Here is a 20,443-nt window from a genome sequence, read left to right as displayed (position 1 = left end):
GGCTGGGAGCGGTGGCTCACCCCTGTAATCCCAGCACTTTGGGAGGCTGAGACTGGCAGATCACTTGAGGTCAGGAGTTCAAGACCAGCCTGGCCAACATGGTAAAACCCCCGTCTCTACTAAATATACAAAACAATTAGCAGGGTTTTGTTTATTTGTATATTTGGTGGCAGGAGCCTCTAATTCCAGCTACACAGGAGGCTGAGGTGGGAGGATCACTTGAACCAGGAGGCTGAGGTTGCAGTGAGCTGATATCATGCCACTACCTCACTAGGCAATAGAGCATCTCAAAAAAAAAAAAAGTCAGGTATGACCTAACACATTTAAATTCTTGTTCTTCTGGGGGAAGCATAATATATGAGATATTACATTTGGTTTAAAAGTGAAATGATGTAGATTTGAGGATTTGAGGGTGGAACAATTCATATTTTGAGAAGCTGAAGATAGATATTCTGTTTTCCTGAAAATGTTAAAAGGAAGTTTATCTTGGGAATGTGTTTCGGCTTAATCTGCCCAGCATTTGAGACCCATCTGGGAAAGGGAGGAAGCCCGCACTCCTAGCACAGTTCTGATCTCCCTGACATGTTCAAAATCCCTCCCAGTCGCTTAAGCTCCTTCATCAGTTTTCATCGTATGCACAGATAATAAGAACTTGTTTCTCAGCCTTTTATCTTTACATCTCTGTTTCCAGATGATTGTGTTCCCAGGCCTTCTCCTTTTTCCACAGATATACCTGCCCCATGGTCATGTGCAAAGCAGCTAGTGGGTCCTGGGAGGGTGCAACATTTCTCAAAAATAATTGCCTGATCTTTAACTTTGGGGCAGGACTTTATAGATAAGAGCATCTGGGTAAGAAGATTTTTTTTTTTTTTTTTTTGAGATGGAGTCTTGCTTTGTTTCCAGGCTGGAGTGCAATGGCATGATCTTGGCTCACTGCAACCTCCACCTCCTGGGTTCAAGTGATTCTCCTGCCTCAGCCTCCCAAGTAGCTGGGATTACAGATATGCGCCATCACATCCAGCTATTTTTGTATTTTTAGTAGAGACGGGGTTTTGCCATGTTGGCCAAGCTGGTATCAAACTCCTGACCTCAGGTGATCCACCCACCTTGGCCTTGGAAAGTGCTGGGATTACAAGCGGGAGCCACCGCGCCCAGTCGGGTCACTTTAAAGTGGATCATGAGGAGAGCTCAAACTGTACCTGTTCTTTGATTTCTTCCCCATGTTCAGGGAATCCTCAGCTCTTCCAACCCTTGGCTCAGCCTCCTTCTTCCTTTTACTGATGTTCCCCAGGGCAGAAAGGGAGTGTCAAGATCCCGGCAAAAATTCCTCAGCTAATATTCACAATCGCCAGAAGGGGGAAATGCCCCAATGTCTATTGATTGGTGACCAGATAAACCAATTGCGGTCCATCCGGTCCATGGAATATTGCTCAACCACAAAAAGGGATGAAGCGCTGACACTCTACAGCTCAGGGGAGCCTCGAAAACGTTAAGTGAAAAAGTCAGCCACAAAATGCCGCATACTGAATTAGAATACCATTTACATGAAGCACCCAGGACAGGCGCTTACGTCGGACCCTCCATGCTATGAAGGGCATTGCAGACACCAGGGCGAGCTGGGCAGGAAGGTGTGAACCGCACTTGAGATGCCTCCTAAGCCGCATTTTTTTTTTTTTTTCCCATAGCCTTCTTCTCCTACCTTCAAATTCTAAAACATTTGAGGAGCGAGTGGTCTGTACTAGACATATTCTGGAGATGCTTCTCTGAAAACTGGCCCCACCTTAGGCCTGGAAGGACAGCCATGTTTTTGCCACATGCCAAGTTCTCTTCTGCCAGCCCTGCCCCAGCCACAGGTTACTGGCTCGGGGTGGACACCAGACCCAGAGGCAGCTCATCCATGGGTTGGTGATCTGGGCTGCCAGAATGGCTGGACCCGGGGTGACAGTGGTGGGGGCTGGGCTGGGAGGCCGCAAAGATCAGGGATGAGGAGGTCAGATTTAACTCATGCAATCCATGAGGCAGGAGAGAGAACCAGAAAAAGCAGCTAAGCAACAGGCCTGTGGGCCCATGAAAGCCAGAGTGAGCAGCTTTGACCCTAGCATTTCCCAGGCTTGGGGAGGCCTGGCAGCCCCTGCTCCTGCCCCTGGCTGTGCCTGAGATTAACTGCCAGCCTTGACTTACGCAGTTTAAGTAGACTTTCTGTGCCTTGCAGTGAAACAGCCTTGACGAACTTAATAGGAATCAAAATGTCAAAAAACAGTGCACGAAGGTCCTTGTTGTGTTTGGGAAGAGAGGAGAATTATGACACAATTTTAGACTTTGTTTGGAAAATGGGTAAAGTGTTTTAAAAACTGAAGGAGTCCCATTAAAGGAAAAGAGTAAAAATATAGTTTATTGAGCTTTGTAGCAAGCAGAAAAAAAAAAAGGAGCTACCTAAAAAAACAGTAATATGAAAACCTGGGCCGGGCATGGTGGCTCACGCCTGTAATCCCAGCACTTTGGGAGGCTGAGGCGGGTGGATCACGAGGTCAGGAGATCGAGACCATACTGGCCAACACGGTGAAACACCGTCTCTACTAAAAATTTAAAAAACAGTTAGCTGGGTGTGGTGGTGGGCGTGCTTGTAGTACCAGCTACTGAGGAGGCTGAGGCAGGAGAAGGCAGGAAAATCACTGGAACCCGGGAGGCAGAGGTTGCAGTGAGCCGAGATGGCGTCCTTGCACTCCAGCCTTGGGGAAACAGAGCAACATTCCAGCTCAAAAAAAAAAAAAAAGCAAAGAAAGAAAACCTGTCCATTCAACTGCAAACACAAAAGGGGAAAAGCAAAGTTAAAATATAAATATTAGAAATAAACTTAAATAGATCAGCAATCACAGTAACTAAGGAGATTATACCTATTAAAAGACAGAGACGATAAAATTATACTTTTAAAAACTTGAATGAGGCTGGGAGCGATGGGGTTCACACCTGTAATCCCAGCACTTTGGGAGGCTGAGGTGGGTGGGTCATCTGAGATCAGGAGTTTGAGACCAGCCTGACTATCACTGCAAAACCCATCTGTACTAAAAGTACAAAAACTAACTGGGCATTGTGGTGCAAGCCTGTAATCCCAGCTATTTGGGAGGCTGAGGCACGAGAATTACTTGAACCCAGGAGGCGGAGGCTGCAGTGAGTGGGGATCGAGCCATTGCACTCCAGCCCAGGCAACAGAGTGAGACTCTGTCTCAAAAAAAAAAAAAAAAAAAAAAAAAATTAGGCCGGGCGTGATGGCGCACACCTGTAATCCCAGCACTTTGGGAGGCTGAAGCAGGTGGATCACGAGGTCAAGAGATCGAGACCATCCTGGCCAACATGGTGAAACCTTGTTTCCACTAAAAAAAAAAGTTAGCTAGACATGGTGGCATGCACCTGTAGTCCCAGCTACTCGGGAGGCTGAGGCAGGAGAATCGCTTGAACTGGGGAGGCGGAGGTTACAGCAAGCTGAGATCGCGTCACTGCACTCCAGCTGGTGACAGAGCAAGACTCCGTCTCAAAAAAAAAAAAAAAAAATAATGCTATGTTGTTCATAAAAGACACACTTAAAATCCAACCGCAAGTTGAAAATAATGGGATGGAGAGAAAGTTATACTCTGTGCTGTAGACTAAATGTCTGTGTCTCTCCCAGATTCATATTTGAAATCCTAATCCCCAAGGTGATGGTATTAATGTGGAGGACATTTGGGGCATGATTGGGTCATGAAGGTAGAACTTTCATGAATGGGGTTAGTGCCCCTGCAGAAGAGGCCCCAGTGAGCTCTCTCACCCTTTTTTACCATGGCGGATAAAGATACACTTTCACTGTGTGAAGACAGTAAAAAGACAGCAGTCTATGAGACAGAAAGCGGGTCTTCCCCAGACACTGAATCTGCCAACACCTTGACCTTGGACTTCCCAGACTTCAGGACTGTGAGTAATGAGTTTCCGTAGTTTATAAGCTACCCAGTGTATGGTATTTTATTATAGTAGCCCCAGTGGACTAAGACATTGTACAAATATAAGCCCAAGGAAGACTGGAGGTCGTAATGTTAATATCACTGAAAGTGGAATTTCAGCTAAACGGCACTAATAAGGCTGAAGAAAGAGAGCACAATTTAAATGTAAGGGTTTTTTTTCCCTTTCTCTCTTTCCCTTTATGTTCATTTGTCTCTGGCTAGAGATTTTGCGGTTGGCTTCACCTGCCTTTGGAACAGCCTCTCCAGCTCCTGCTCCCTGGGGAAACAGCGCATCCAAACCACCCCCTGGAGGCCTGCCTTTCACTCCCAGCATATCCCAGTGTTGGTGCTCGTATTTCATTGGTCACTGCTGTGTGTTTGCAGCAGAGGAAGTAAGATAAGACACAACCAGTTGCCCCTTCTGCACTGTCACGTTCATCACCTTCCTAAATAAAATGTTCCCAAATGACCTTCGGCTGCTCCTCCCTTCCTCAATTGCTCATTTCATCCCTCTCACAAAACCCGCCATCAAATCCACTTCCCTAGTGCCGCCACTGAGAACATATCAAAGAATATCTTTTAAGCTCTGTAGTCGAGTTTCAAAGACAGACCCAGGCAAGGCAGCATTGCTAGAATAAGTGAATCGTCAGTCATTTGGATGTAGGAGTCTATGTGTGAGGGTCTAAACACAAATCGAGGACAGGCGCTGGGCTCATGCCTATAATCCCAACACTTTGGGAGGCTGAGGCTGGTGGATTGCCTGAGCCTAGGGGTTTGAGACTGGCCTGGGTGAGACCCTAGCGCTGTAAAAAATTAGAAGTTAGCTGGGTGTGGTGGTGCACACCTAAAGTCCTAGCTACTTGGGAAGCTGAGGTGGGAAGAGCCCAGGAGATTGAGGCTGCAGTGAGTTGTGATCACGCCACTGCACTCCAGCGTGGGTGACACATCAAGACTCTGTCTCAATCAATAAAAAGAAATTGAAGAGACATTTTCCCCAAAAAGACATGCAGAGAACCAACAAGCACAAGACCTTAACATGGTTGGCCATCAGGCAAAAATGCCAATCAACACCGCATGAGACATCACTTCATACCCCAGGATCATCAAAGAGGGGAACAATGACAGGTGCTGCCTAGGATTGCAGACATTAGGACCCTCATACATCGCCGGCAGCAATGTAAAATGCTGTGGCCATTTTACATTCCATACTGTGGCTTAAAAATCTGGCAGTTCCTTAAAGGGTTAAACATAGAATTGCTCTATCACCCACAATGTCACTGCTAGCAGATGCTCAAGAGATCTGAAAATCTGTGTCCACACAAGTAATTGTACATGAGTGTTCACAGCAGCATTATTCATTAGGACGGAAAAGTGGAAACACCCCAAAAGCCCATCAACTGATGAATAGTTAAATAACATGTGGTAGGTCCATACAACAGTGGGAATCTTGAACGTATTTTGCTAAGTGAAAGAAGCCAGTCGCAGAAGACCACATATCATATGATTCTATTTATATGAAAGATCTAGAATTGGCAAATCTATAGTGGCAGAAGGTTAATTAGTGGCGGCGTAGGACTGGGGAGATCTGGAGGAGATGGCAGGTGACTGCTAATGGTTATGGGACTTTTAAAAATGGGATGATGATAATGTTCTAGAACTGACTGTAGTCATTGTTGCACAACTCTGGAATTATACCAAAAACCAACGAATTGCACACCTCAATGAATTATATGGCATGTGAATTAATAAATCTCAATACATTTATTTTAAAATAATAAAAATTAAATAAATGAAATGGGCCTGGGCACAGTGGCTCACACCTGAAATCCCAGCACTTTGGGAGGCCACGGCAGGTGGATCACCCGAGGTCAGGAGTTTGAGACCAGCCTGGCCAACATGGTGAAATCCTAAAGTCTCTACTAAATCCTTAGTCTCTACTAAAAAAACAAAAATTAGCCAGGTGTGGTGGTGGTGCCTGTAATCCCAGCTGCTTGTGGGGCTGAGGGAGGAGAATAGCTTTAACCCTGGAGGTGGAGGTTGCAGTGAGCCGTAATTGCACCATTGCACTCCAACCTGGGTGACAGGGTGAGACTCCATCTCAAAAAAAAAAAAAAAAAAGGAAAAAAGTGTAATGGGGTGTGCACACACAGAAGTAAACAAATTTTTTTATTACTTTATAATCTCATCTAAGATACCTGAGGAGGGAAAAGAGGATTCTATGTCCTATTGCAATATTAATGGAAACTGAGGCATCTGGAAATGCCTCTCTACCTGAATTCTCGCCAGGCCCAGATTTCCTGCCTCTCACCCCATTTATGTGAAGCAGCTCCAGCTCCGGCCAGAGGGAGACGTCCTGGGAGCTGCTGGTGGTGTGTGTGTGAGCAGCTGGTCTGTACCTCACTTTGCCTTTGTCCTCCACGAATCCTTGACCCGAGATGAATCCAGGGCTCACCTGTAAGATCCAGACAGGACGAACCTCCAGTCTGAGATGATGAACTTCTCCAGGATTTGGCCCGCGAATTTCCTGCCTGACTTGGCACAGTACACCTCTCCTTCCACACTTCGGATGGAAATGTTCTGTGGGAGGGAAAGTCGAGGTGTCACTCCCTAATTCTGTTTATAGAGATACATTTGGGCGTGAGGCTGGATGTGTGTGTTCCCCTTATCCCCATTCTGTGTTGAAACCTAATCCCCAGGGTGATGGGATTAGAAGGTGGGGCCTTTGGGAGATTAGGTCATGAAGGTGGAGTTCTCATGAATGGGATGAGTGCCTTATTATATATTTATTTATTTATTTGAGACAAAGTCTCGCTCTGTCGCCTAAGCAAGAGTGCAGTGGCCCAATCTCGGCTTACTGCAACCTCTGCCTCCCAAGTTAAAGTGAGTCTTCTGCCTTAGCCTCCTGAGTAGCTGGGACTACAGGTGCATGCCACCACATCCAGCTAATTTTTTGTATTTTTAGTAGAGGCAGGATTTCACCGTGTTAGCCAGTATGGTCTTGATCTCCTGACCTCGTGATCTGCCCGCCTCAGCCTCCCAAAGTGCTGGGATTACAGGTATGAGCCACTGCACCCAGCAGATGAGGGCCTTACAAAGGAGGTCTAGAGAGCTGCCTCACCCCTTCCACCACGTGAGGACACAGCAATAAGACAGCCATTTATAAGCCAGGAAGTGACCTTCACCAGACAGCTAATCTGCCAGCACCTTGACCTTGGAGTTCCCAGCCTCTAGAATCATGAGGAATACATTTCTGTTGTTATAAGCCACCGGTCTATGGAATTCTGTTATAGCAGCTGTGATGGACTAAGACAATTTGTGTAGGAAAATGGTTGGTAGAAGTTTCACTAAAATGGAGATGTGTTATCTCTGGTTGGTGGGATTCTGGGCCATGTTCATTTTTTCCTTGGGCTGAATTGTCTAAATTGTCTTCATTGTCTTCACATTAGCTGGCAACAAAAAGAAAAACGGAAGGGGGTAGAATTCAAATAAGGCAGCAAATAAAAGCAAGGCAAGGGCCTGATGCCTACAGAGCCCTTAGTCTGGGCCACCGTGAGCCACAAGAGGCCTGGCAGTCAGTTGGAGGCAAGCCCAGCCCTGCCTTGTAAGTGGCTTTAGTGACCTGAGTCCCTGACTGCAAGCTGATCAGAGGGAAGGCCTGGTGCAGCCAGAGGAGGTGGCTTTGTGGAGGTCGCAATAGACCCTGTATTGTCTTAAGCAAAGATATGTCCACATCCCTACCATGGCTCTATTTGCCCCTTACCTTCCCTGTAGCACCTGCTGCCCCTGCCCTAGGGCTGGAAGGGTGGAGAAATGGAAGGGGAGGTCAAATATGGGAGTCTCAAGATTAAGGCTGAGGCAGGTGGAGTACTTTCTGGATCCCACGAGACACTGCTGGTAGCACGGCAGACTCTGGGAAGGGCGGTACTGACTCTAGCCGCTTCCCCGAGGCTTCTCCATTGGTCTGTGAGATCTTGAAAGGAGGGACAAATCCCATCACCCTATGATGAGCAGAGGACTGTCAGGTGTGGCCAGCACAGGCCATGAAAGCAAGGCCAGCTCTGACACTCTTGACCTGGTTTCAATGGCCAAGGAGGTGTGATCCATGTCATGCCAAGCAGACCCAGCAGTCAGAGGTCCCAAGGCCTGAGGCAGCCCTGAACTCAGCTGCATTTGTGCAGAGAAGGGAGGGAGGGAGGAGGCTTCATTCTTATCTGGGAGGTTCTTCCAGAGGAAAGAACCTCTCTTGCCTGAACTAGAGGAAACTGATCAAAAGAACTCTGAGGGTCACCCATCAGCTGTTCACCTGGACCTACTCATGAAAGCTACGGGTGGTTTTCACATTTGACTTTGAATTAGTTGTCCTCAAATTTGTGTGACGAATCAAACTCTTATCTCTGGGTTTCTCTTCTCTTTGCCAGGAGAGAGAAGTAGGGGGTTCAGTTAAGTCCAAGAGGATCAATGTCTTGCTGGGGCCAGCGAGTTTTGAACATGTACCCACAGGCTCTGGAGGTTGCCTGCCCTGTGAGATGCATCCCTTGGGCTTCCCCAGCTGAGAGAACAGGAGTACATGGCAGAGATGCTGCGCACCAGATACCCGTGACACTTTTTATCTCCCGACACCCATGCATCTGGGTGAGGTAATGAGTTATAAGAGAAAGCGATGAAAGTCTCTTCCAGGTCAGATCCTGGAAACATCCTGCAGAGTCCTCCAGCCTTCTCTTTCCCTGTCATGGCTATCTTGGAGGCCATGTATTTCTCATGATGTAGCTCCAAGATGGAGGAAGCCCATCCGACCTACATAGGAGTTTGAGCAAGAAATGAACCTTTATTGTGTTAAGCTATTAACACAAGATGGGGGACATTTGTGACTACTGCATAGACTATCGTATTTGGACTAATATCTCATTGGGGGCCCTACCTTGAGGTGACTGTCAGAGATCTGGACTTTGTCACACATTTCCTGGAAGAGCTTCACACCTCCCTGGTCCAGGAGCACACAAACGAACACCCCACGCTTGTTGGCTGCCTCTAGAATGTCACAGAAGATCTCCACATCCGTGAACACATCCATCAGGATGACCAGCACCTGGGCCAGGGCAGAGGGCTCAGTTACCAGAAAAGTCAGGGCCAGGTGCCAACTAGTTTTAGCCAAACTGCCTGAGTCCCAGTGGGCCTGGGACACCTGTTCCCATTGGACCAAATGGGAGAGGATAGGGGGAGAGTGGGTTTGACTGGGCAGGATTAAAGGAAGGAGAAGGAAGGGCTAAAGTGGAGGCCCCTGCCCCTGTCCTGATCCCACCCCTCCTGCCCCACCACGTATCCGTTGGCCCCTATGCCCATTGTGGGACTGAGGAGGGCAGAGGAGGAAGGGAAAAGGCTAGGAAGTGGAGAGCAGAGAACAAGAAGCACCTCAGCAGGTTCCAGAGGGGCAGAAAGTTACGGTTATGGATTCTCCGCCACTTGGAGCTAGAGGGCACACTATGGCCACTGATTTTCAAATTTCATTAAGGAATCCTTAATGAAATCCTCGCCTCACACAAAATCCCATGTGGATGCCCCATATATAAATGACTAGAACAAGCTTCCCCCTGTGGGATGGAGAAGGGAGTCATGCTCTACCCACAGCTACTGCATCATCTGTCATAGTAAAAACTGGGGAGGGGAGTCCTAGACATCCAGCAAGCAGGAGAGATACCTGTGTTCCCCCTGCCAAGCATTCATTCCCTCTTCTTCTGCCAACAGCATCCCAATCTAACTTTAAGGAATTGCCTGTCCTCCACAATTAATGTTGTTTGAATAGGTCTACTGCCATCTCCTGATTGGACATGGGGAGAGCACATGACCAGGGCTAGACCAATGGGAGCATTGCATCCCCTGCTGGCCACAGAGGTTGGTCCAGAGGTGGTCATGTGATCTAAGTTATCCTAATGAGAGTCAGCCCAGGACTTTAGCTGGGACTCCAGGGAAAAGGAGGTGCTCTTTCTACAAGGTTGCTTAGCTGGTAGTTTATAAGCAATGGCTGCTGGCAGCCATTTTGCTGCCTCTTGGGGAAAGCCCGCTTGACAATGAAGCCAGCCCTCGAGAAAGCAGCCAGGAGGTAGAGACAGAGCCCTAGCAGTGTCATTTGGACACCTGTTCCAGCCATGCCTGAGACCAGTGCTACCCTTGACTTTTCCACTGTGGATGTCAATGAATGTTTCTCTCCTTCGTCACCTTGTTTGGGTTTACTCTCTGTCACCCAACCATGAGTCCTTTCTAATACCTTAATTGTGATATGTTGACAAGCAGCTTATTCGGCTTATTAAGTCATTAAAAACATTGATTACTGTTGGGCTCAGTGGCTCACACCTGTAGTCCCAGCACTTTGGGAGGCGGAGGCAGGCAGATCATTTGAGGTCTGGAATTCGAGATCAGCCTAACATGGCGAAACCCCATCTCTACTAAAAGTAAAAAATAAAAAAAAATGAGCCAGGCTGGTAACACACACCTGTAGTCCCAGCTACTGAGGAGGCTGAGGCAGGAGAATCACTTGAACCCAGGAGGTGGAGGTTACCGTGAGCTGAGATTGTGCCACTGCACTCCAGCCTGGGCAACAGAGTGAGACTCTATCTCAAAATAAATAAATAAGTAAATAAATAAAAATAAAAAATGTTGATTACAGTGATTATGCAGAAGCTGTAAGATAAGGTGAAATGTATAGCCTGAAGTTAAACCTGCTGTATAATCTCAACAAATGTGTATTAACAATGAATTAAGTGAAGAAAGAAAACACCACCAAGTGATAATGTGTCCACTATGATTGCCAGTGAGTGAATGCAGATACCATCAGTGGCAATGGTGGGGATGCAGTCAGAGAAATCCATCATTAGGTGACTTCTTCATTGTGTGAACGTTGTAGAGTATATTTACACAAACCTAGATGATATATTTTCATTTATATATTTTTTTCACATGGAAAACCAAATGTCCCAGCACCATTACTGAATACCAATCATTTCTTCTATTTTATCTCAATGTCAATGTCAAGTGCATATCAGGTTTCCGTATATCCTCCATAATTATCTTTTCCTTCCTTCCTTCCTTCCTTCCTTCCTTCCTTCCTTCCTTCCTTCCTTCCTTCCTTCCTTCCCTCCCTCCCTCCCTCCCTTTCTTCCTTCCTTCCTACCTTCCGATATACATCTATATCAGTGAGTAGAGGGGTGACTTTGAATAGAATGAGAGTTTCCAGCTTCCGTTTCCTTAGTGATTTTGGGAGCCCAAGATATTTTTCTTTCACAGGAAATATGGCCATTCTCTTTCTTTAAGATTACCTGTAATAATAATGTCCCACTATCTTTCTAATAATTGCAATGTATATATATCACCTATATACATATTTTGGAGATGGAGTTTTGCTCTTGTTGCTCAGGCTGGAGTGCAATGGTGCGATCTTGGCTCATCATAACCTCTGCCTACCGGATTCAGGCGATTCTCCTGCCTCAGGCTCCTAAGTAGGTGGGATTACAGGCATGTGCCACCATGCCCAGCTAATTTTGTATTTTTAGTAGGAACAGGGTTTCTCCATGTTGGTCAGGCTGGTCTTGAACTCCTGACCTCAGGTGATACACCCTCCTTGGCCTCCCAAAGTGCTGGGATTACAGGTGTGAGCCACCACACCCAGCACAATATATTTTTTTAAACCACCACCTTCTGGGAAGTAGCAAGGAAAGTGAGGCGTCTTGCTGACAGGCCAAACTGATGGCTGGTATCCCCTTGGAACCAGCTTTCTGTGATGTGGATGGATAGCTGGACAGGGGGGAAAATCCTCAGAAATTGTTCACCCTGAGCAGGAAACCGGAAAAGATGTTCTAATAATGAGGCTGTGATCATTAGAACCACGGCCCTGTAATCACACAGTTAATTGTCTTGCACACATTTAACCTTACAGCACTGAAAGCAGCTGAGGCTTTCTGTTTGCTGAAAGATATATGCCTCCTCTTCCAAGGTATTGACAAAAGAAACAACTCCCTCCCTCCCTTCCCAATCGGTCAGTAAGTACTTCAGTTCTGTGCCAAGGTATCCTCATTTTCCTGAGATATGCTGGTGAGCTGGTGATTGAACAGAGACAGGGGCAGGTTTGGAAATAACACAGCATCCTGAATTAAAGGATGCTTGGAAATACAGGCTCACCTGTCTAGGTTCATCTTGTTTGCCTCCGGTTTCGAGTGTCCTCCAGCTGGATTAATCCGAAGACAGTTACTGGTTTGGAGCACTATTCTTCCTTAGAAGGTATAGTGGGTTGAAGGCTGGGCATGGTGGTTCACGCCTGTAATCCCAGCACATTGGGAGGCTGAGGCTGGTGTATTGCTTAAGGCCAGGAGTTCAAAACCAACCTGGGCGACATAGTGAAACCCCCATCTCTACTGAAAAGACGAATTGCTTTCCCTTCCTTCTCTGCCCGCAAATGCTTACTCAGCCTTTGAGACTCAACTCCGAGACCACCTCTCCCATGAAGGCTGCCCTAGGCCCTCCCTTCACTTCCAGGCACCAAGAGTTGCCCACACCTGGGACTGCACCGTCTAATTCCTTCTCTTCTCCCCTAAGGAGCAGGCAGTTGGCAGGAAGCTCCCTAGAGGTCCACTCTGCTGTCCTGGGTGTGGGGCTGGCCGGCACGTTAGGCTTTGTAGACTAAGAAAAGGGTTTTTTTTTTTTTTGAGACAGAGTAGTCTTGCTCTGTTGCCCAGGCTGGAGAGCAGTGGCGCCATCTCGGCTCACTGCAACCTCCACCTCCCAGGTTCAAGCAATTCTCCTGACTCAGTCCCCCAGGTAGCCAGGATTACAGACACCTGCCAGCACACCTGGCTACTTTTTGTATTTTTAGTAGAGTCAGGGTTTCACCATGTTGGCCAGGCTGGTCTCGAACTATTGACTTCAGGTGATCCACCTGCCTCGACCTCCCAAAGTTCTGAGATTATAGGTGAGAGCCACCGCGCCCAGCCTGGAATAAAGGAATTTGAGCATGAAGGGAAAGAAGGAGAATTCCTGCTTCTTCTAGAATGGACACTGCTCCAGGAAGCACCTCTCGGCTGGGTCTCTCAGTCTGCTCCCTTCTGGCTCGTCTCAGGATGCTGAGGCTTAGGACAGGGAGAATTCAAATCTATTTCCTCACTCTCTCCTCCTCTTCTCGCCACCTGTGTCCACAGACAGGCTGGGCTGAGGCTCCAGCTCCCTGGCTGTCTGTGAGAGCTGGCTGTCCCTGGGCCCTCGCATGTGGGGTTGTGTGTATGTGCATCTGTTTATGTGCACGTGTGTGTGTGTGTGTGTGTGTGTGTGTGTGGGCGGGGGGGTGGGCAAGGACATCACAAACCTTGCCTTCCGCTCTTGAAAATTATTGGTGATCTCGGGCCGGGCGCGGTGGCTCACGCCTGTAATCCCAGCACTTTGGGAGGCCGAGGCGGGTGGATCACGAGGTCAAGAGATCGAGACCATCCTGGTCAACGTGGTGAAACCCCGTTTCTACTAAAACTACAAAAAATTAGCTGGGCATGGTGGCGTGTGCCTGTAATCCCAGCTACTCAGGAGGCTGAGGCAGGAGAATTGCCTGAACCCAGGAGGCGGAGGTTGCGGTGAGCTGAGATCACACCATTGCACTCCAGCCTGGGTAACAAGAGCGAAAGTCTGTCAAAAAAAAAAAAAAAAGAAAATTATTGGTGATCTCAAAGAGGTTTTATTCATGTGGATTATAGCTATTGATGTTTGCCATATTAGAAACTAAAACTAAGAATTTTTTGAAATCGTTCTTTATTAATAACAGAATGCCTGTATAACCAATAATTAATAACCAATTCATTACTGTTGGGTGCCTGGCAGACACCCAAATGGGTGAAGCCCTGAGGGTCCCAGGACAACAAGGAATGGTGGGGACTGTCGCAAAGGGAATCCACCCAACGAAGTAGCCACAACTCCCCGCCAGCAGACCCCACCTGCTAAGAGGAGCTGGAAGTTCTTACTTTCAGGTGAAATCTTCAGATTGTTTTTTTTTTTTTTGAGATGGAGTCATGCTCTGTTGCCCAGGTTGGAGTGCAGTGGTGTGATCTGGGCTCACCGCAACCTCTGCCCCCAGGGTTCTAGCAATTCTCCTACCCCAGCCTCCTGAGTAGCTGGGATTACAGGCACCAGCCACCATACCTGGCTAATTTTTTTGTATTTGTAGTAGAGATGGGTTTTCACCATGTTGGCCAGGCGGGTCTCGAACTCTTGACCTCAGGTGTTCTACCCACCTAAGCCTCCCAAAGTGCTGGGATTACAGGCATGAGCCACCTCACCCAGCCAACTCTTCAGATTTTTAAAGTGCTGTTCTAAGTTCATAATGTGCTGTTGGACAAAAGGACATCAGTGGGCCTCAGGGTCCTAGAGGTGGATGCAGGAGCCTCACTGGGTGTGGAGTGGGGAGGAGAGGGCCTCAGCCAGGGGACTGTGTTTTACAAGCCCTAACCTGGCTTTCTTCACGGAGCCTCTGTCACCCTTTGAGCAGCTGTGATTGACAATTTCCCCAACAGCATTGGTCCCCACCCCTCGGGAGAACACTGAACTTCATGTGGAGAGACCAGAACTGGCACACTCAGGAAAAGGCCGTGGAGCCTGGAGGGACCTTAGTCCGCCATAGTAGCTGAGCCTTAAGGAGTCCAGGGACTTGCCCGAGGGGGTGCAGCCAGCACGGGGCCCAATGCAGCGTGGGCACTCCTGGCCGCCTGCCTGGACGCACCCTCAAATTCCGCCCTGCCACAGAAACACAAAACACTGCGGATGCTCCACCTACTGCTACCTTCCCCTTAATTTTCCGGAACTCTGCTCCCTCCCTCCCGCTCCATCCATGGCCTCTTCACCCTTGATGGCTTTTTCTGGAGCTTTAAGATTTCACACAGCATTGAATTTGGGAGGAAGTTCATTTAGGAGATTGCAGCCTTAGCAAAAAACCAATCCAAATATCAGCATGGTCTTTTTTGAGTTCTTCTAAGTGTAACAAAATAAATAATTTGAATACGAGAGAGGGAGAGAGCGAGACAGAGAGGGTTTTACAGATGATGAATGTCTTTCTTTGTGGTCCATTCTCCCCGCTCGTCTGCAGCAACAGGAGCGAGGGGTGGGCACCCACAGCTCAGGACATCACTTGGGGCTGGAGGTCCCGGGGCATGGGGAGAGCTCCTGATCCAGCTCTTACGGTACCTGAAATCCTACCAGCCAAGCTCTGGGCTTGAAGGGTTTTTTCTCTTCTGTTTTTCTTTCTTTGTTTTTAAGCATATTGAGTGAAAGCTTTTTCTCCTCTAAAGACACTTATCAAAGTGCGAATGTTCTGGGGAGAGAGAAAAACCCCCTCTACTGCCTACCCTATCTTCTGCCCGGTCACTGGCTAGATTGAAGAGCCACAAGGTCATTTGTGGGCAGACAGGTCTTAGCAGAATCTGAGAGGAAAAGGGGCAAGGGTGAGCCCAGCAGAGGGGCGCCCTTACATTTGGAAGTGCAAACAGCCTGGGGAATTCAGGAAAGGCTTCCTGGGGAAGAGGCTTTCATGCTGGTCCTGGAGCAGGAGCAGGTGTGGCAAATGAAAAGCAGGGAAGGCAAGCGGGGCCAGGCAGAGAGAACAGGACATTCAAAGACCCAAAGACAAGCTCTGCAGGGCATGTGGGGTAGAGCGGAAGGAGGCAGGAGCCACACTAAGGAGTTTGCACTTCCCGTTATGGGCAACTGGGAGCTACTGAAGGCTCTAAGCAGGGAGGGGAGCAAATTAGATTTGTAGTATAGAAAAAGTCACTCTAGCAGAGCACTGTGGCTCACGCCTATAATCCCAGCACTTGGGAGGCTGAGACGGGCAGATCACCTGAGGTCAGGAGTTCAAGACCAGCCTGGCCAACATGGTGAAACCTCATCTCTACTAAAAACACAAAAATCACCCAGGTGTGGTGGTGCAAGCCTGTAGTCCCAGCTACTCGGGAGGCTGAGACAGGAGAATCACGTGAACCCGGGAGGCAGATGTTGTGATGAGCCGAGATCACGCCACTGCACTACAGCTGGGGCCAGAGAGCAAGACTCCATCTCACACACACACACACACACACACGAAAGAAAAAGCTGCTCTACTGCAGTAGGAAGTCTGCGAAGCTGGGAATCAAAATGGAAGAGGGGGCCAGGCATGAAGCAATTGTGGGAGTTCTGGTGATAAGTAGTGATACGTGGTGATGATAGGTGATGATAGGTGGTGATAAGGGGTGATAGGTGGTGATAGGTGGTGATAAGGGGTGATAAGGGGTGATAGGTGGTGATAGGTGGTGATGATAGGTGGTGATAAGTGGTGATAGGTGGTGACGATAGGCGATGATAGGCAGTGAAAGGCGGTGATAGGCGGTGGTAAGTGGTGATAGGTGGTGATAGGTGGTGATGATAGGTGGTGATAGATGGTGATAGGTGGTGATAGGTGGTGGTTGCCTGGACCCTGGTTGTGACAGGTGGTGATAAGTGGTGATAGGTGGTGACAGGTGGTGACAGATGGTGATAGGTGGTGACAGGTGGTGACAGGTGGTGACGGGTGGTGATAGGTGGTGACAGGTGGTGATAGGTGGTGACAGGTGGTGACGGGTGGTGACGGGTGGTGATAGGTGGTGACGGGTGGTGACGGGTGGTGACAGGTGGTGATAAGTGGTGATAGGTGGTGATAGGTGGTGACAGGTGGTGGTCGCCTGGACCCTGGTTGTGACAGGTGGGATCCGGAGGTCAGTGGTCCAGGGCAAGGTTGACAGCAGGGCTCACAGCAATGCCCCTACATCCGAAGCCCCAGTCATCTGGACCCTGTCCCTGGGAGCAAAATGCACCCCTCCCTGCTCCATCCGTCCCCATCCTCCCACTACTTGGCCAAGGAGACAGGGGCTCTGGCATCGGTACCTGGCTGGTCCGGGTGATGCAGCGGCGGATGAGGTCTCTGATGTTGTTGTGCTTGTCGGTCTGGAAGTATACAGTAGCACTGGATTTTTCCTTCAGGTAGGGCTTCTCGGCCGAGGCCCAGCTGTGCAGTAGGGCCGGCTCACTGCCCTCCGAAGCCACGGGGAAGTAGGTGCCTGACTGCAGGGAGCTGGAGTCCAGCGCCTTAAGGCCTGGCTCGGCCCCTCCCAGAGGTTCTAGGGGGCAGGGGGGCTCCCTGACCTGGGCCTGGATGTACTGGGCCTCCACTGAGGACAGGAAGTCCACCTCACCTTCCTGGCTGAGCGCTCGCCAGTAGGCTTCAGGACCCCCATCCAAGAGGGCGTCTGTGGCCAGCCGGACGCTCTCATTGTCACTGAAGTCAACCTTGGCTGGCCGGACCCACTGGCTCTTGACATCTTCCAGACGCTTCCGGATTTTGCCCAGGTGCCTCGACCGGCTCATGCTGCCCGTCCCTGGGTGGTACTGGGGGAAGCTGGCACGTCAGCTCCTGCAGATGTGGGAAGCCAGTGGACTGCACCCTGGAGGAGTGAGGCTCCCACACCCACCGGGAGGCTGCCTGCTCCCAGGCCCAGCATGCAGGGCAGCTCTGAGAAGTGACTTCCCGCTGCGCTGAGCAGCGCTTCTCAGAGCTCCTCATCTGCAGCCCCGGGATTGGCTTATCTCTCAGGGCTACCTGCCCTGCCCTCGGGCCGGGAGGGCTGGCTCAGACACCGCCTTGGCACAGTCAGCCAGGGATATTTCCTCTCTTCCCAGCCGCAAGGGGAGGCGAAGGTGAGCCAGCTTTCCTGCTGGGTTTCACAACTCACCCTCAGGCCTTCGTTACCAGGCAGGGAGCCTCCCCACCAGCTGCAGGATGGGCCCAAAGGAAGCCTGCCTGCCTCTGCGCCCCTCCTGGACGCCTCGGTTCCCACGCTGTTGCTGTTTCAAAGACAACGAGTGCTGTTTCCCCTATGGGGGAAAGAGGCCATCCCTGAGATGCCCCATTCCCCCTGTGAGAGGAGGGGAGCTGGACACCAGCCAGGGAGAGCTGTGAACCAGGCACACCTTTCCTTGGTCACACCCAAGTGCCCACCCCTCCCTGCCCTATAAAGGATCTCCTCTTTTCCGTCCCTACTCATGTATTTGTCATTGTCTTGTTTGCAGAGACCACAAAGAGGTTCTAGTTTTCGGGCCAACGCTGCTTCGCTGGAAGTGGCTGCTTGGAACACCATCTGGAGAAGGAGCCAAGCCTGTGTTCAGCCCAGAAGCCCAGGGCACCAGTGGCTTCTTGGCACTGGAGCAGGAGGAGCAGCACATGGGTTTGAAATCTACAAACTCCAAGGGGCGTGGCCATGTGTTCTTTCCAGATTAGATTGCAGCCTGACAACGGGATGAAATGCCTAGAACCCTGACTCTTTTTGGTTGGGCTCTGCTGGAAACAGGCTCTGAGATTGGGATTTGAGTACAAGTGGTTAATCTGAAGGCCATTCCTAGAAGCACAGAGAGAGGAGTGGGGAAGAGAGACGGGAAGGGAAGGAAGCCAGGCCAGGCGAAGTTGATGAGCAGGTCACTGTTGTTGACATCTGGGTTCATGGACATCTGTGGGACATCAGGAGGTTCCAGCCTGTGGGAACCTCTGGGTGATGGTGCCAAATGCATCTCAAGGTTTTTCTGCCCAAAGGGTGAGAAAGCTGCCGAGTTTATCTAAGGAGCCCTAGTTATCGCTGGCTGAGGGCTGCTCCCAGGGCCAGTTCACCTAGCACAGCCCTGAAGCCAGAGAAAGCCTTCAGGCAGTGGCAGGTGCTACGGCAGAGAGTGCTGGGGAGTGGTGAGGAATGAAGAAATGAAAGGAAGGTCCTGATGCTATCTGCTCAGGGATGACACCAAGAAATCAAGATTGTGTGGTCTTCAGAGCCAGGATCTGATAAGAATGTCTCTCAGTGGCATAGCCATTCTTTGGAGAAAAGCAGCTATGAGCACCTGTAACCCTACTGAAGCTGTGGCCCTTGTGGCTCAGCCCAGCAGTACCACAGTATTTTTTAAAGTGAGGCATGGCCGAGTGCAGTGATTCACACCTGTAATCCCAGCACTTGGGAGGCTGAGGCAGGTGGATCACTTGAGGTCAGGAGTTCAAGACCAGCCTGGCCAACATGGTGAAACAGCGTCTCTACTAAAAATACAAAAATTAACTGAGCCTGGTGGTATGTGCCTGTAGTCCCAGCTACTTGAGAGGCTCAGGCAGGAGAATCACTTAAACTGGGGAGACAGAGGCTGAATCTGGGAGGCCAAGGCTACAGTGAGTCAAGATCGTACCACTGCACTCCAGCCTGGGCAACAGAGTGAAACTCTGTCTCAAAAATGAAATAAAATAAAAGGAATCTCTTCTCTCTCTCTCTTTTTTCTTTTGAGGAATGTCGAAGGAATCCAATTCACAATCCTGGGCAATCCTCTTGTTATTCCATTTTTTTCTCCCTACAATCCCTGGAGGGTCGAAGAGGGCAAACCCAATAAACCCTCTCTCCCGCTGCCTCTTTGGCTCTATGGCCTCTCCCTTCTGCCTTTCGCCAACTCTTGCTTCTGGAGATTGACGTAGCCCTTCTCCCACATCCTCCTCCCGTCTTCCCTCCTCCCCCGCCTGGTCTGTGTCCTCCTCAGGCCATTCTCTGAATCTGCATCACCAAGTCCTGTCCCCAGTCTATCGAGATAGACCTTGGGGTGGGGCAGTGGTCCATGGATTTGCTCGGCTTCACTCCATGGCTCCAAAGCTGTCCCTGGAGACTATACTCTCAGTGACCGGTCCCCGAGTTCATTACTAGAGAAGTTTCTCTGAATGTGTAGAGCACTGGGAACCACGAGGAGGGGGTGAGCGTTCTCTCCTGAGCATGAGGTGGCTTTAGGTATTGCTTCATGGCAATTTGGCAACTGCCATATGTCATTGAAGACGGTTCTTCTCCTCCTCTGGAAGGGGAAGAGGAAGAGGACACAGTCTGAGTGGTTCCCATTTATGTTAATTTTTTAAAAAGTTGTCAGCGGCTCCTCATTGCCTGTTAAACTAAGTACCAAGTCTTGAGCCTGCCTGCGACCCTGCACAAAATGGTCCCGTATGTTCATTCCACCCTGGCTTCTCCTCTACTTGGCCATCGCTGAGCGCTCACTGCATGCTAGCTGTCTGTACTGAGGGAGAAATGGATTATTAGTCCTCATTTCACCAAAGAGGAAACCAAGGCTCAGAGAGGTTGAGTTACTTGCCCAGGATCACACAGCTGGCAAATGGCAGAGCCCATGTACTTTCCACCATTCCAAGCTTCACTTTTTTCTTTCCTTTTCCCCTTCCCTTTCTACTCACAGAGCATTACAAGTCCTCTTACTGGTTCCCGAATATGCATAGGGGAGAATTTTAAAAGTAGGTGGGTATTCTGGGGTTCTCCTTTCACCTGGATGTAATTCTCTTTTTTGGATGAATAAATGCTGGAGTGCCTCCCTGAGACTGAGCTGAGCTGAGTATCCGTGACCTGTAGGGTCAATTTTCTCCCTGTCCT

The 20,443-nt window shown here is 49.4% G+C and overlaps 2 protein-coding genes and 1 non-coding gene across 4 annotated transcripts in view; 2 read left to right on the top strand and 1 right to left on the bottom strand.

Moving 5' to 3' along the window:
* CUNH8orf76 (chromosome unknown C8orf76 homolog) overlaps positions 1-4,441 on the top strand; it is a 52,295-nt gene extending 47,854 nt beyond the window's left edge. Inside the window, exon 7 of the transcript XR_004261193.1 lies at positions 4,194-4,441. The gene's annotated coding sequence lies outside the window, so the exon portion shown is untranslated. The remainder of the gene's footprint in view (positions 1-4,193) is intronic.
* Positions 1-17,676, bottom strand: part of FAM83A (family with sequence similarity 83 member A) — a 28,503-nt gene extending 10,827 nt beyond the window's left edge. Inside the window, exons 1-3 of one of the 2 annotated variants that reach the window (XM_032252992.1) lie at positions 16,887-17,676; positions 8,890-9,057; positions 6,424-6,548 (exon numbers count right to left, since the gene is read on the bottom strand). In XM_032252992.1, the coding sequence (XP_032108883.1) occupies positions 6,424-6,548; positions 8,890-9,057; positions 16,887-17,366 (773 nt within the window). In that variant the 5' untranslated portion in view covers positions 17,367-17,676. The remainder of the gene's footprint in view (positions 1-6,423; positions 6,549-8,889; positions 9,058-16,886) is intronic. The other variant, XM_032253003.1, reaches the window with a different exon arrangement.
* Positions 17,677-19,678: 2,002 nt separating this feature from the next.
* LOC116536303 lies at positions 19,679-19,900 on the top strand. Its single transcript, XR_004262567.1, has one exon. It is a non-coding gene; the product is annotated as a small nucleolar RNA U3 (small nucleolar RNA).
* Positions 19,901-20,443: the final 543 nt, after the last annotated feature.

Source organism: Sapajus apella, unplaced genomic scaffold, assembly GCF_009761245.1.
Source record: "Sapajus apella isolate SASKATOON/1434 unplaced genomic scaffold, GSC_monkey_1.0 scaffold3, whole genome shotgun sequence".
Lineage (NCBI taxonomy): Eukaryota > Metazoa > Chordata > Mammalia > Primates > Cebidae > Sapajus > Sapajus apella.
The sequence above is the reverse complement of the archived record's forward strand: the minus strand, read 5'-3'. Positions and strand labels throughout refer to the sequence as shown.